Consider the following 14862-nt stretch of genomic DNA (forward strand, 5'->3'; position numbering starts at 1 on the left):
TAATGCTTCCACCTGAGAGAATTATTTGGAAATCAGACTAGTTTAGATAAAACTACATTTTTCATATCAGCAAAACAGGTATGCATGTGTGTATTTCTCAGACCCATAAAAACTCTGTTTTATCACAGAATGGTTTGGGTTGGAAGAGACCTTTAAAGATCATCTAGTTCAAGCCCCTGCAGTAAGCAGGAACATCTTCAACTAGATCAGGTTGCTTAGAGCCTTGTCCAACCTGACCTGGAATGTTTCCAGGGATGGGGCATCTACAACCTCTCTGGGCAACCAGTTCCAGTGTTTCAGCACCCTCTTTGTAAAAAATTTCTTCCTTATATCTAGTCCAAATCTACCTTATTTCAGTTTAAAGCCATTACTCCTTGTCCTATTGCAACAGGCCCTACTAAAATGTTTGTCCCCATCTTTCTTGTAGGCTGTAATAAGGTCTCCTCGGAGCCTTCTCTTCTGCAGGCTGAACAACCCTGATTCTCTCAGCCTGTCTTCACAGGAGAGGTGCTCCAGCCCTCTGACCATTTCTCTGTCCCTCCTCTGGACCTGCTCCAACAGGTCCATGTCCTTGTTCTGTTGGGGGCCCCAGAGCTGGACACAGCACTACAGGTGGGGTCTCACCAGAGCAGAGGGGCAGAATCACCTCTCTCAACCTGCTGGCCATGCTTCTTTTGACGCAGCCTAGGATACGGTTGGCTTTCTGGGCTGCAGGCGCACATTGCTGGTTCCTGTCCAGCTTTTCAACCATCAGTACCCTCAGCAGTCCTTCTCCACAGGGCTGCTCTCAATCCCTTCATCCCCCAGCCTGTATTGATACCAGGGGTTGCCCTGACCCAGGTGCAGGATCTTGCACTTGGCCTTGTTGAACCTCATGAGGTTCACATGGGCCCACTTCCTGAGTTTGTCCACATCCCTCTGGATGGTATCCTGTCCCTCAGGCATGTCAACCACACCACTCAGCTTGGTGTTGTCTGCAAACTTGCTGACAGTGCACTCAATCCCACTGTGTCATTGATGATGATATACTGGTCCCAGTATGGACCCCTGAGAGACACCACTTGTCACCGATCTCCATCTGGACATTGAGCCACTGACCACTACTCTCTGGATGCAACCACCCAACCAATTCCTCATCCATTGAACAGTCCATTCGTCAAATCAATATCTCTCCAATTTAGAGAGAAGTATGGATAAGGAGATTGAATGCACCCTCAGTAAGTTTGCAGATGACACCAAGTAGCAGGGCAGGAGTGTTAATCTGCTTGAGGACAGGATCAGAGCAATCTGGACAGGTTGGATTGACGGGCCGAGGCCAATTGTATGAGACTCCACAAGGAGAAGTGCTAGGTCCCGCACCTGGGTCACAACCACCCCACACAACGCTACAGGCTTGGGGAAGGGTGGCTGGAAAGCTGCCCAGCAGAGAAGGAGCTGGGGGGACTGGTAGGCTGAACATGAGCCAGCAGTGTGCCCAGGTGGCCAAGGTGGCCAATAGCATCCTGGCTTGTAACTGAGATACTGTGGCCATGGCCAGCAGGACTAGGGAAGTGATTGTCCCCCTGTACTCAGCGCTGGTGAGGCTGCACCTTGAATCCCGTGTTCAGTTTTGGGCCTCTCACTGCAAGAGGGACACTGAGGTGCTGCAGCGTGTCCAGAGAAGGGCGATGCAGCTGGTGAAGGGTCTGGAGCACAAGTCTTATGAGGAGCGGCTGAGGGAACTGGGGTGGTTTAACCTGGAGAAAAGGAGGCTCAGGGGGACCTTCCTGCTCTGTACAACTACTTGAAAGGAGGTTGTAGCAAGGTGGAAATGGCCTCAAGTTGTGCCAGGGGAGGTTTAGATTGGATGTTAAAAAAATCCTTAACTGAAAGGGTGGTCAAGCATTGGAATAGGCTGCCCAGGGAAGTGGTTGAGTCACCATCCCTGGAGTTATTTAAAAAATGCATAGATGTGGCACTTAGGGATGTGGTTTAGTGGTGGACTAGGCTGTGCTAGGTTAATGGCTGGACTTCAGGATCTTGAGGGTCTTTTCCAACCTAAACAATTCTGTGATTCTATGATTCTATGTTGTGGGGGACCATGTCAAAGGCCTTACAGAAGTCCAGATGGACAATACTGGTAGCTATTCCCTTGTTCACTGATGTAGTTGCTCCATCACAAAAGGCCACTAGGTTGGTTACAAGAGGTATGCTACCAATATTCTAACATAGTAAGAGCTAGAAGGTCCTGTATTCTTTTCCTAAGTGGTTTAGCATTCATAAGAAATATTACCAGTTGCACTGGAGACTGCAGTTCCCTGCTGCAGCAACAGATGCTTATATGCTGTCCTGACCTGCTGCTTGTTAAAAGGAGGAAAAAAATCTTCACTCAATGTTTGTTCATTCATTACGTAACATTGTCAATTATTTTAGAGTACCGTTAATGGAATTTATGGTAGCAACATTTGGATGTGCTACAACTCAAGTAACAACTGAACTGTCACAAGAAATTCATTTTTACATGGATCTTGGGGTAAGCAAGTTGCTCCCCATGCTGCTGCCTTTCCATGGCTGGAATTAGTGCACAGCTGAGCCCTCCTGCCCTTCCTTTTCTTGGTCTTAATCACAATGGAGAATGGAAACAGTACAGCATAAAGTAACTGACTCTACAAATCTTTTCCACAAGACTGTAAGTTTTATTTTTCTTTCCTTAATCTGATCTCCTAATGCTGCAATACCATTAAGGATATAAATGGTATGTGGGAAAATAGATACTAAATCAGTCACAATCAAGTCACAGCAAATCTCTTACTAGTTTTACTGAAAAGCATCAAAGCAGATAAAGAGCTAAATTAAATTCCTTACCGGGCTTCCTGCAGTATGTCCTGTTGTTGTCACCGGGCACTCGGGTGGCCTTTTGCTGGAACACTACAACAAAATTAATAATAAAAGGAAGTTGGTGAAAAATTGCAATAAAGAACATCACACTTCCTGAATGAAGGAAGTAGGCTCAGAAAGCAGGCTGGAATAAATTTCTTGTTCTAGCCTAGGAGTACTTCTCAACCCACTTGTCAGTCTAATGTTAATTACTTGAAAAACTGTTCTGCTGCACAGAATGGCAGAATTACTGATATTACAGATACCATGACAGGAAGCTTTGAAGAAAATAAAACAGACTTATCACATTAATGGAGTACTTGTTTTGAAAAAACAGCTAGATTTTGGAGTTTTCTTCACATGGTGCAGACACTGTAGCCTGTTTCTTCTTTTATGGGGAAAGCTAAGGCAGAAAAAACAATAGTACTTGGTGAGAATGATGACACTACTTAAGAAAGAGTTTGCGCACATTTTTGTCTATTTAAGCACCAGGAACAGCAAAGCATGATCACTTGTTCCACTAGCGTAGCCCATCATCTCCATTCCTGTGAGGTGGCTGGAGAACAGCCAGCCTGGGCATGCCCTGAAAAGCTGCAGTCAAACTTTTGCTGGCAGCGTATGTAAAACCCAGAAGGTGGGAACTTCTTGGCTTCCGACTTAGCTACTGCCATATAGGCTTTCCCTCTGAAGTCTCAGTTCTGTTTTTAGCTAAAAAACCTGATAACTAGAATAATTCCTTCCACTAAGTAATCTTCCTGACATCACTGCAATGCAGCAAAGGTGCCAGTTCAATGGAGCAAAGACTCGCGCAGGGGCCAAGGCCCAGAACAACGGAGCTCTGCTCAAGTGGCAGAGCAGACACGCTCCGCAGGGTACCCAGAGTCCTGGCTTCTTGCTCCTGCTGACCTGGGAAACTGAGTGGACCTTGGCCTGCTCAGCCTGCCTTGTATGATGTATCCACTTCTCTCAGGGGAACTTGTAAAATGGATGCTAAAGTCCGCTGTGAGATCTAAACTCTGTGCGCGCTACATGCAGAGGTGAGGAAGGAGCAATTCCTGAGGGTGTATTTTCTACACTGCAGAATAAAAGTCTCCAGCTAACTCCTGAGCAGGCTTGTATGGAAGGTGATGATGAATGAAAACAGCTGGGGACTTGATGTTCCTTAAAATGTTCTCAGGCTAAATGGAGACACTAGAAGAACTATACAGGCAGCAGAGTCTGTGGATGTTATGTCCCTAGCTCCAGCCTAACACCGTTAAAGTTTAACTTTTGTAATAACTTTTCTCTGTAATTCTCGAAGAATCCTGCTAAATATGGTTGCAGTGTTTCCTTCTATACTTGAAATAGTATTCTCTTTTTAAAGAAGAAATTAAAGTAAACCAGAACACAGAAGTAATGCAGGCAGCTCTAATTTTACTGCGTGAGGAGGAGAAGGGATATACTCAACAATGTCCCTGATTGGAAAGCACTTTAATTGATGTGCTTTGAAATTTCTGCTGAGTTTTGCAATGTTGGCGTAATCAGAAATGGAATTACTCTTACAGTTCAACGTAAAATTGTCAAAACCACTTTACATGCCGCATCTTGCTGAAATGATTTTAGTTGGCAGCAAGTATTCAGTATTCAGCAAGACCTCAGTGGGTGAGGTCAATGAAAACAAATTTCTGTTTCTGGAATGCCTGGAAAGACATATGCATACACCACTGCACGACTGCCACAGGTTTAGGGAAGTCTCTAGCAATTTACCCTTTAATTCCCACATTCTAATTACTTACAAACTGCTTGAATACCGTAGTGGAATTAAAGAAACAGTTAATCTTGCACAGGGATACGCTCCCTTATTTCTTATGGAAGATAAAGTTAATAGTCCTTCAGTAAACCAATAGCAATTAATAGCAGTTTTTTTAAGTGTCAGAATGCCACAGACCTTCAGCTGAGGAAGAAATAAAAAAAGTATTTTTTTTTTCAGAGCCTCTCTGCCATAGATAATCTGATTAAAAAGTTGCAGTACTTCTACTACACTTTTTTGCTTTATGTGTGCCCTCCAGTAATATCTGCATAATTAGAAGGCAAGTCCTTTTGAATTTTTAATCACATTGTGACTGGCTAAAATACCCATAGATGCTTGCAGGTCAAAATCTACAGATTAAATGTCCCGACCCAATACATGCTATATAATTTTTGTCTACAATGTATCTCCTCTCAGTTTCTCAGAATTAAAGGAGGCTGAGAGAACTAATAAGTAATTCCATTTTATTTCCTCTCCTCTCTTCAGTTGCTACAGGACACAGATGAAGTTCTTTGCATGCCCTAAATAAATTTTTATGTCTTAGGTATAAGATCACTTTTAAGGAATGTAATGTGACCTCTGTATTTCTCCAGTAAAGGAAACTCGGAGAGTAAGACACTACTGCAATATTTTCTAATAGGACATCAAACCAGAAAACAAAATTTAAAAAGTGTGACAAAACACAAATTTTGTGGCAAATATGTAGAACTCTGGGAAAATCCTTAAGAGAAGGCATGGAAAGTGAGTGGGATCCAAGGAACTCTAAATTGCCTTTTTTATCTCAATCAGAGTAGCTACAGAGGTTGTTTCAGGCTGTCTGCACATGCAGATAAATAATGTTATGAGGCTTGAAACGGGGTTAATATTGTCATGGTTATCACCACAAACAGAAGGGCTAGAAACATTTTAAATCTAAGTCTCTTGTGTATAGTTTTGTACCAAGAAGAGCATTTTAGTCACACACTGTGCAAGAAACTGTGATGAGTATAAAGGGTCTAGAAAGAGAGAATGAAATTTTTTACAGTAAAGGCAGGTTGACAAAAAGAACAGGAATTTGATTTTCAAAATTAATTGAGGTTCTAACACAAAGCTGTAATAGTAAGGAATCATAGATGCGCTATGACATTTCAAAAATCGCTTAGTGTTACGCCAGTAAGAAGTGAGATAATTAGAAACACAGGCAATTGAAATGCGGAAACAGTTACAATATAGGAGAGGACAACTAATATCAGATAAGAGGCAATGATCAACCAAGATATGGTTTCTAGTCTACATTTTACTTCACCCATCTAAACTACGAGCAATGTTGCCTGATTTGTTGTATTAGCAGCGTTACCTCTAAAAATCAACAACAGTTTGCCACTATTCACTAGCAATTAAAATAAAACCAGACCAAAGAACTTATCCTCTGGAAGAGAATGTGAGTTAATTGTACCTAATACTTACCTACTTACTCAACTTTTCCAGCAGAACAAACGCAAAAGAGAAAAGACACAGTGGAAAACCCCCCAATCAATAAATATCACTAATTTGAATTCAGTTTGCTTGGGGCAATTCAAGATGCATTTATCCATCAGCTTCATTGAGCTGATGTTCCAAACAAAATTACTATCGCCATGACTGTTTAATTTAGGAAACATTCAAAATGAAAATCCAGGGGAACAAAATCTTTATAGGAACACAAGGCTAAGTGATAATGCAAATTAATTAATACACTAGGGTTGCACTTATTAACACATCTCAGCTCAGTTGCAAATTACAGTGAGTTTGTAAGCTTCTTCCTTCTTAGTAGGTTTTTTGCTTCATTCTTTTTAGAATTGTTACACAATTAACTCATGATTAATAGAAGAATGCAGAAGGAGGGGTGAATTGCTGCTTGGGATATGTTGCAGGGAGAGACTCCTATCTTTGCCCACTCTTTTTTCCCCGTTGTTTAAACATTTTAACACTTAAACTGTGTGCACATTGATTTAGATTGTAAATTAGATGTAGCACAGCAAGGGATGATAAATACACAGAGAATACAAAGGAAGGAATATAATACACATATTATTCAGGAGATGAGAACTCTGCAGATGTTCGTTCACATTATTTTAGATCTCATTTCCCTTTTGTCTTGTGTTGTTTGCCGACACACTGACCATCACTCAGCATGAGGACTAGGCAGATGTTACCAATGCAATGCTAACCAACATTTTCTGAGAGATGATAAAGGACTGCCCCTAAAATTTAAGCAAACTAGTTCACATACTTAAAATTAAACCAAAAAAGTCTAGTGATTCTTAACATGAACTCAACCATGGAAACGGGATACTGTAAACAGTATGGACTTCTTTATTTTTCTGAGACAGCTGAGCACAGAACAAAAGTGTATCAGCATGCCTCGTGACCCTGGTCTCATTAGGTCCAAGCACTGGGGAGAAGGGATGGCTGGGCTGTGTTACGCTGTGCAAGGTGACAAAGGCTGAAGTCCCAGAAGCTGTCCTGTCACGGTAGCACAGGTGTTTGAATGCACTTACACTGGTACGAGGCAAGGGGAAAATGACTGGCCAGTTTTTAACTGCACTGGTGTCAGAAAAGCAGTGACCACATCTAAACCGGTACGTAAGTTCTGATCTGTTCTAGATGTGCTGTGTCTGACACTCAAGACATTTATGAGAACCAGCAACAGTTGTTTCAGCAGAATAAAAACTAGATGATGTCAAATGCACTTGTGGTAACACCAAACTGCCATGCTGCTCCGTTATTTGCAGTGGCCCAATGCAGCCCGCCCGAGTTTTTGAACCACAGCATCACGCCCACCCATCACAACTTACACAGGCTGTTGTCAGCCTCTGCCTTCCACAGCCACATAATTAGTCAGTTGAGATTGACAAACCCTATTTTCTCAGACCAAAAGGAAAATGACTTTAAAACCAGTGTAATGACAATGTGAAAACATTAGTCCAAAAATAAACTTATGCTCACCAGCAATTCTCCTCCCAATTTGCAGTGAGATTCTCAGTCTGTCAAATATGAGCTCTGATCTGTTACAACTCCAGCAACCTTGGTCAGGGAGGGACCTCAAGAGACTACACAGAGACAACTCCCCTACACTGAGGCAAGATAATAAAAGTAATACCAGAACCCTTCTTATGGAAGGGGTAAAAATTGAGGGAGAAGAATAGGTACTGGTGGTTAATTTAAGAAGCCGTTCAGAAGACGGTGTCAATGCTTGCTGTGCCACACACAATGCAGAGAACTTTCCCACTGTTGCTCTTACCAGAAATTTAACTTAGTGGATCATAGAAGTTGGAAGGACTCTAGCGATATACTCAAGAATATTTGCCCCAGCCTGTAAAACCCGAATATACTTCTGCAGTCCTGTTTCTTCTGTAGAGAAAAGGAAAAAAGGGGAAGACTCTGTATCTGGTTTTACCAGAAATATGCTATTTAGAACAGTTTGCTTTTAAGCCAAGACAAATATTTTCTCTCTGTGCCCCTTATTCAGTACATGTTTCAATCCACCGAAGTCAAGATAGCAAAAAATCTGATGGAATGAACACAGTGGATGACACTGGTTTACCACTTCCCAGCCGGGTCTGTAAAAACAGTTTAAGTGCTCTAAGACAGCTGAGCAGTGGTTCCTAGTATTTTATTCATGGAAAAACACCCTTAACTTGGGGATACATAATGAAATTCATCTGCACTGCAGTACTTTATACTCACCGTAGGAAAGTACTAAAAAATCCCTCTGTGGGACATAAATGTTTTGCACTTTGCATGAGACTACACTTTGGAAACCCCTGCTTTACAGCAGTTAAACAACGTGCATAATAAGAATTACTAACTCAAGATGCAATCACTACGGTTCCCAGTAATCAGCCTGCTAAGTTTTCAAGACACTAACAGATCTGTTCTGGGTTTTGTTTTTTCAATTCATTTATGTTGTCTATTCTGTATATGAGATATTCTGCCTACCTACAGATATTCACTGGCTGCTGCTACTTCTGCATACCTTCTGATTCTGAGGAGCAATGAGAAAACTATTTTCTTGTGGGATAGTAACTGGGAAACATATTTTTCCGCTTCTAACTTTTAACCCTAGTGTGAAGTCCCCCAGACAGCTGTCTTTAAATAGTAAAACATTTCCAGTGCACAGAGGGGAAACGCATCCCTTCAGGGATTTGTGAGAGGCTTGCAAAGGAATAGTGCATATGAAATTTCATTTATGCTGTTGTAGGTAGGACAGGTGTCCTTGCTGCAGAGAGCCTCTCTCATACTGGTGGTCCCTGATAAAGCGGTAAATGATCAAACCAGGACAGTAACGTAATCCTTAAGCCCTGAGGTAGTCCTGGGAGGTCAGGAATGGGAGGGAGGCATTATAGAAACTCATCCACCTGTCCTAAGATCCACCAGGGACTTTGGTTTCCAGCTCAATCAAATCTGGTCTCAATGGGGAAAATTAAAACTGCACTGTAAACTGAAAGTGCAACACCTTCATACATTTATTTAACAGTTGTTTTGGCAGCACATGATTGAGAAAACACTGAAATAACCTAAAAAGGAATACTAAGCACTTGAGGAATGGAAAGGGAGCACACTAAGAGTCACACAATCTGGACAACAAGCTATATGGCACCAATTTGCAGCTCCATTGGTTGATGAGCCTTTCACACAGAAGGCAGAATTCTTGCAGTGGTCTGAATGTGCTCTCTGTTTGTTAAAGATGCAGTATGTTTAGCAGTGTTCAATACAGTAGTTTGCATGTTCATTAAAATTTGAAAATAGAATAAATGAAACCGAGTAAAAGCAATTAGAATGTTCCTGTTTAAAATATTTCAACTCACTCATGTTTCCCAGAATTCGTCGCAAATTCAGGTCAGCTGGCCAAACCATATATTGTGGTAGTTCAGTTATGACAGCTTGCATCATGAGTGCCTACTGCCTAGGTTTTAAAGTGCAGATCCTGCTCTGAAAGAGACTCGAAAAAACGAACTTGTAAAGTTCCACGTTTGTTTTCTATAGATCAACAGTTCTGCTATCTTATTCTGCAGAGCACCAAGTGGGTAACCTACAGGGAGCAGGCTTTCTGCCTAGTATATACTTGAGCTTCCATCTATTTGAAAGCTACTCATTAGGAAGAGGGCTATTTGCTCACATTCTTTTATGCTGTTCTCACGGAAACCTCACCACTTTCGCTTAAAGGAGAAAATACTCTTTTGTAACTTCATGGACTTCAGTGTGCGGTGAAAACCCTCGTGCGAATTCAGCCACTTAATTTTGTCCTGATGGATTCAAAAAACCAAATTAAAAAGGAGGCACCAAGCATGCAATCCAAAAAGCAAAAGCCATTTCTGCTATGCAATGCTTATGCTTTTTTTTGCCAATAAATAAGCCCATCATCTCTGTGGGTGCATAAAGGGCAAGAAAAATTCTCTTCTTGCATCTCTGCATGGTGCTATCACAACAGCCCCTGTGATCCTTGGGGCATGAAACTTGTTCTTTCCATGAACTCCCCAAGTACATGGGGATCAGTCGTGGGTGACTGTGTAGCCTTAACACAGCCCTCCTCTGTGCATCCTGCTCCATTCTCTAAACCCATTTTTCCCATAGGACCTGCACCTTACTCGACACAGAAGGGATTCTGAAGATCAACCAGAACTGTGCAGTGAAGACAACCTGCTTCTTACAGGAATATTTAATTTGTTTTAAAAGTTAAAAGGTATTTACTGAATGAAAGGAGAACAAAGAGGAGGGAAGGATGCCTCTGTTAAGTAACTAAAAGCTGCTCTGCAGAACAGGGCTTCTCTCTCCAATACAGCCCCAGCGTAACCCCAGATGAGTCATTTCAGTCAGCAATCAGGCTGGTGAATCCAGGACATGAGGGTGCTGACGAGACACACTCATGATTTACTTTGAAGTTTGGAGCACTCGTAGTGGCCATGAAATCAATGGAATCTCTGCTTTCAATAGGTACAACCTTATCCAATACTGTTAGTCTTAGGAATTGCATCTTAGTTACTTCATACTGGAGATCCAAAAAATCAATCCAGAAAAATCCAAGGGTTTATCACAGGAGGGCCTGTGATAACACACTGGGACGTAGGGCAGGCACAAATTTTATTTTAAACAAAAATAGGAATGAAAAAAAAATGAAGAATTTTGCATCTTACGCTCCCCACTTTAAACAACAGATGAAACAGTATCTGTGATAAATAGCAGCATGTGGCTGTATACTTAAGGACTTACGTGTATACATGTATATACACATTTAAGAATTGTAATGTTTGTGGCATGGAGAAAGAAATAAGACAGCAAAATTACCTCAATTCTAACTTTTTGTTTATTCGGCTTTGCAGCTTCTGCAATGCTCTTTTTAACATAATGTATGATAACAAAACCTGAAACTGTCATTAATTTGAGAGATGAAAAATTTGTATATGCACTAGCCAGAGTAATTTTATTCTGCAGTGATTCGATTCTTTTATAAAGCAATGGATGAAAACACATGCAGATTTTAATGATGGACTGGAGTGAAATTTTCTGGTTCTTACAGCGAAATAATCTTTTTTTCTGATTATAAGCAGTTTTAATATAATAAACTGGAAACTGGGATACTGCTGGGCTGGACAGAGTTTTTTAAACCACTGCGGAGGAGGAGAAAAATTGGCAACCCAAGCCACAAGAAAAATCTTTCAGCTGAAGATATATCACTTCTGTCTAACATTTCACTATCTCTCTCAGGAATCCCTGCACAAAACAGGAGAGTGAGAAACTCCAGATCTGGAACCAGTAGGATGGCCAGGCAAAACAGAAGCCTGAGGGGTCAACTGAAGCTTTCTTGAAGCACTTCCACTTTTCTCATGTATGGTGTAAGTAAATGAACTTGACCCAGAGGCTGATTTCACAGAACAACAGGAAACTAATTTGTCTACCACTACCTGCTTACAAAAGCAAAGCTAAAAATCTTGGGGGTGTGTGTATATGTATCTATATATATATATATATCTGGCGTAAAAGAACTATGGTCCCATCAGAGCAGTTCCTCTATAGTCTCTTCTTTAGTGAACAGTTAGGGTAGACAAAGCAGAAACACTCTAGTGCAATAAAAGACAGTAAAAGCAATCTCCCAAATAATTTATCTTCACAGTATGGGTTTTCAAGTCACTGGCCTGTCTATTATTATGGAGGAGGAAGATATGAGACGCTGCTCTAGCAATCTTAGTAAAAGCGACCATTCCAGGACTTTTGTAGTTGTAACAGGCCCCCTGTATACATCCATTCTTGGATTACACTTTAACTGTTACGATTTATCCTTATACCTCCTGAACCTACTGAAGAAAGAGCAACTGAATGATGAATGCATTAGCCTACACATTCTGGCCCTCACCTGGAGTTATACAGCCTGGAGGCAGAGAGCTAGCTAGAAGAATAAAATAAATCACTGACTGAAATAGGCATAGAAAAGGAGGTGCTCCTCTGTGTTTGGCAGAATGATTTGGGTAATATTAATCCTCTTTTAGTGCAGAGCATGCGCTGGATGGAGTAAGCAATCTACTGGTGTCCTTTCTCAGCCTGTTTTTCTACCATTTATTCTTATGCATATTCTTATTACATGGCAGGTTTTTGTAGAAGAGGCTGGAAATGCAGGCAGTATGGATTTGGGGGCTTACACAGAGATCTCTGCAGTAGGTTCACAGAAATTACTTTTGTTATTTTGAAATTTGGCTTGAGTCTGAACTGGACCACATGATAAAAAAATCTCTTTCAGCTTTACCTCTCCATGAATAAGCTCAAAAAGGTCCCCCCATTTTCACAGAAATGGTAAAAGGACACAATCCTTCCTCAGGTGGCCATTTCTAGCCATACATTGCAGAAAGGATATTTGAAAGAAGAGCTCTCACACTCCCATTTCTCCCTACCGCTCTCATCAGGGGAAAAAAAAATCCCCCCAAAAAACCTACTACAATCTTTCTCAGAATTAAGCAAAAAAGTTTTGATAAACTGATAGGAACTGATAGGCTATTCAAATAGCACATTCTGTATCTCACCATTAAGAAGAGACACACTCATAGCTAGCCCAGCGATTCTTAAATTTTCCATCACAATTTTTGTAAAATTAAAGCAAAAAAGTGATGCTATCTGAGATGCAAATTGAAAATTAACATTAGTTAGAGATGTTCTCAGCTCATTTGAAAGGTGAGAACAGGTTGACTGAATCAACTGATATCTTGGTTTGAAAGTAACTGAACAAGGATCTTAGCCTTTTAAAATTACTATTCATCAAATAGAATAGACACATCTGTATTCTACCAGCAAATATTTACAAAGCAGCAGCACTAACCTTGTACTATATAGGGAGTGTTCTCATCCCTGACTGGTGAACACATGGGACGAGGGGCAGGGGCTGGTGGCCTGTTCATGATAAATGACCTGCGTTCTTTCCTTTTCTCCTCCTCCTGTTCAGCCAGTACGAAATCATACGGAGATTCATCCAGTTTCACCAAAGTGTACGGGTCTTCCTCCTCGCCATCTCCCTCGCATGTATCTTGGTCTTCTCTGTAGCGTGCTGTTATGAGTCCACCACCACATTCTCTTTCACTTCTGTCCTCCACAAAATTCCTCTCTGAAAAAGCAAGGAATTGTGTTCCATATATAGGGTAAAGAAAAGAGATTAGGACTTAAAGCTTTATAGTTTCCTAAAGTATCTCAGAGACCTCATTTCACTTCTCAGCTAAAGCACTCTGATTTTCAGAGGCTTCTGATCATCTAAGTCAGAAGAGAGGATGCCCCAAAGGACTAATTCCAACTTCAGGGCCACCTCATGATTTCACATCGGATTATCAAAAGCAGATGCTTGGCTATTAGCCACAAAATAAATGGGCTTATTTAAAAGAAATACCGAGTGCCCCTGTTGCTCCCGCAAGAGTCATGCAAACATATTCTTTAATGGTGAAGCCACGTAAGTGGTTCCTGTGGCATTTTGGAAAGTCACACAATTTGATAGCTGTTGCAACAATGACTTAAGAATTGAAACTTATTTTAGAAGATGTTGGATTTTGTCTTTCCTATATCTTTGATATCCCAACTTGTTTTGAGGGCTTTACCAAGATGTACTGCAGGACAAGGTGAAAAAAAACTTAAAAAGCCCCTTACAGTGTAAATGAAATTTATGACCCCTTATAATCTATGCTAAGACTACGTAACTCCCCCAGTAACTTCCCTGACTCTCTATACTACCTATATTTCATGTATTTCATAGTACAACTACTTGGAAGTTGCTTTCCTTTAGATTTTACATTTTACAGCATTAAAAGGAATCAAAGAGTTTCCCAGTACCTGGATTTGTTTTAATTTGTCTTTAAAACCACCACAAATGGTAAGATTTAGAAGCTGTTACTGAGGTTGGTGTTCCTGTAAATGTCTGTAACTTCCTTGTGCTGATTACCTGTCTTTCCTACAAAAACAGTAGACCTGCCTGGAATTCTTGTACTGAGTTACGTTTTCCTCATGTTGTGATCTACTACATGTGTATCTGCTAAACTAGGCTGTGGTCACTACTGGTGTTTTCAATCCTTTGGCCGCTATTTAAAGAACTGTTTTATCTGTTTATGGGTTCAGGGGAGCTAAACAATCTTTGTAAGTGAGATACATTTATAAATGGGATGTGTCATTTATAAATAGGATATAAATTATTAATATGTACTGTCAACATATATTCTGGCTGAGATGCAAAAATGCTTTAAAACAACAAGTGGGATTGATACACCTGTCATATTAAATATGAAAAATATTTTGTTTCCACGTTGCCATAAAAGTTCTGTTTCTTTCTCTGTCGGATATTCTTCCTTCCAACTCCCACTGGGGGCACTCTAATGCTGCTGCCAAAACAGATTTCACGAAGAGGAGACTTGCCTTTTACGTATTCCACAGCAACACCTAAAACTGTGGCTGACTGAAAATACGTCGCAATGACTCCTAAGAGCTCCTCTTTGAAAGCAAGCACCATCCTCATTTAGAGGAATTCTGATAGCCCCCACCCGACTCCCCAATGACGAAACTGAGGCTAACTCTCAGGAAAATTCACAGCGTGTTTTAAATGAACTATTCACACAGAAGTGCTTTTAGACAAACTCTTCCTCACCAGCACAGGATTCAGCGCAGGACACTACGTAGCTGAGAAACTTTCTCTGCTGGTACCCACACACAGATAGCCGGTGTTTGGCAGAGAGGGT

General features: G+C 41.0%; 1 protein-coding gene across 4 annotated transcripts in view; it reads right to left on the reverse strand.

Moving 5' to 3' along the window:
• The window catches only part of BANK1 (B cell scaffold protein with ankyrin repeats 1), a 167161-nt gene that overhangs the window by 11475 nt on the left and 140824 nt on the right, over positions 1 to 14862 (reverse strand). For all 4 annotated transcript variants that reach the window (XM_080386518.1, XM_080386519.1, XM_080386517.1 and 1 more), the window contains 2 exons: positions 12972 to 13253; positions 2845 to 2907 (listed from right to left, as the gene is read on the reverse strand). In XM_080386518.1, coding sequence (XP_080242644.1) covers positions 2845 to 2907; positions 12972 to 13253 — 345 coding nt within the window. The remainder of the gene's footprint in view (positions 1 to 2844; positions 2908 to 12971; positions 13254 to 14862) is intronic.

This window comes from Falco punctatus (assembly GCF_963210335.1).
Source record: "Falco punctatus genome assembly, chromosome: 1".
Taxonomy (NCBI): Eukaryota; Metazoa; Chordata; class Aves; order Falconiformes; family Falconidae; genus Falco; species Falco punctatus.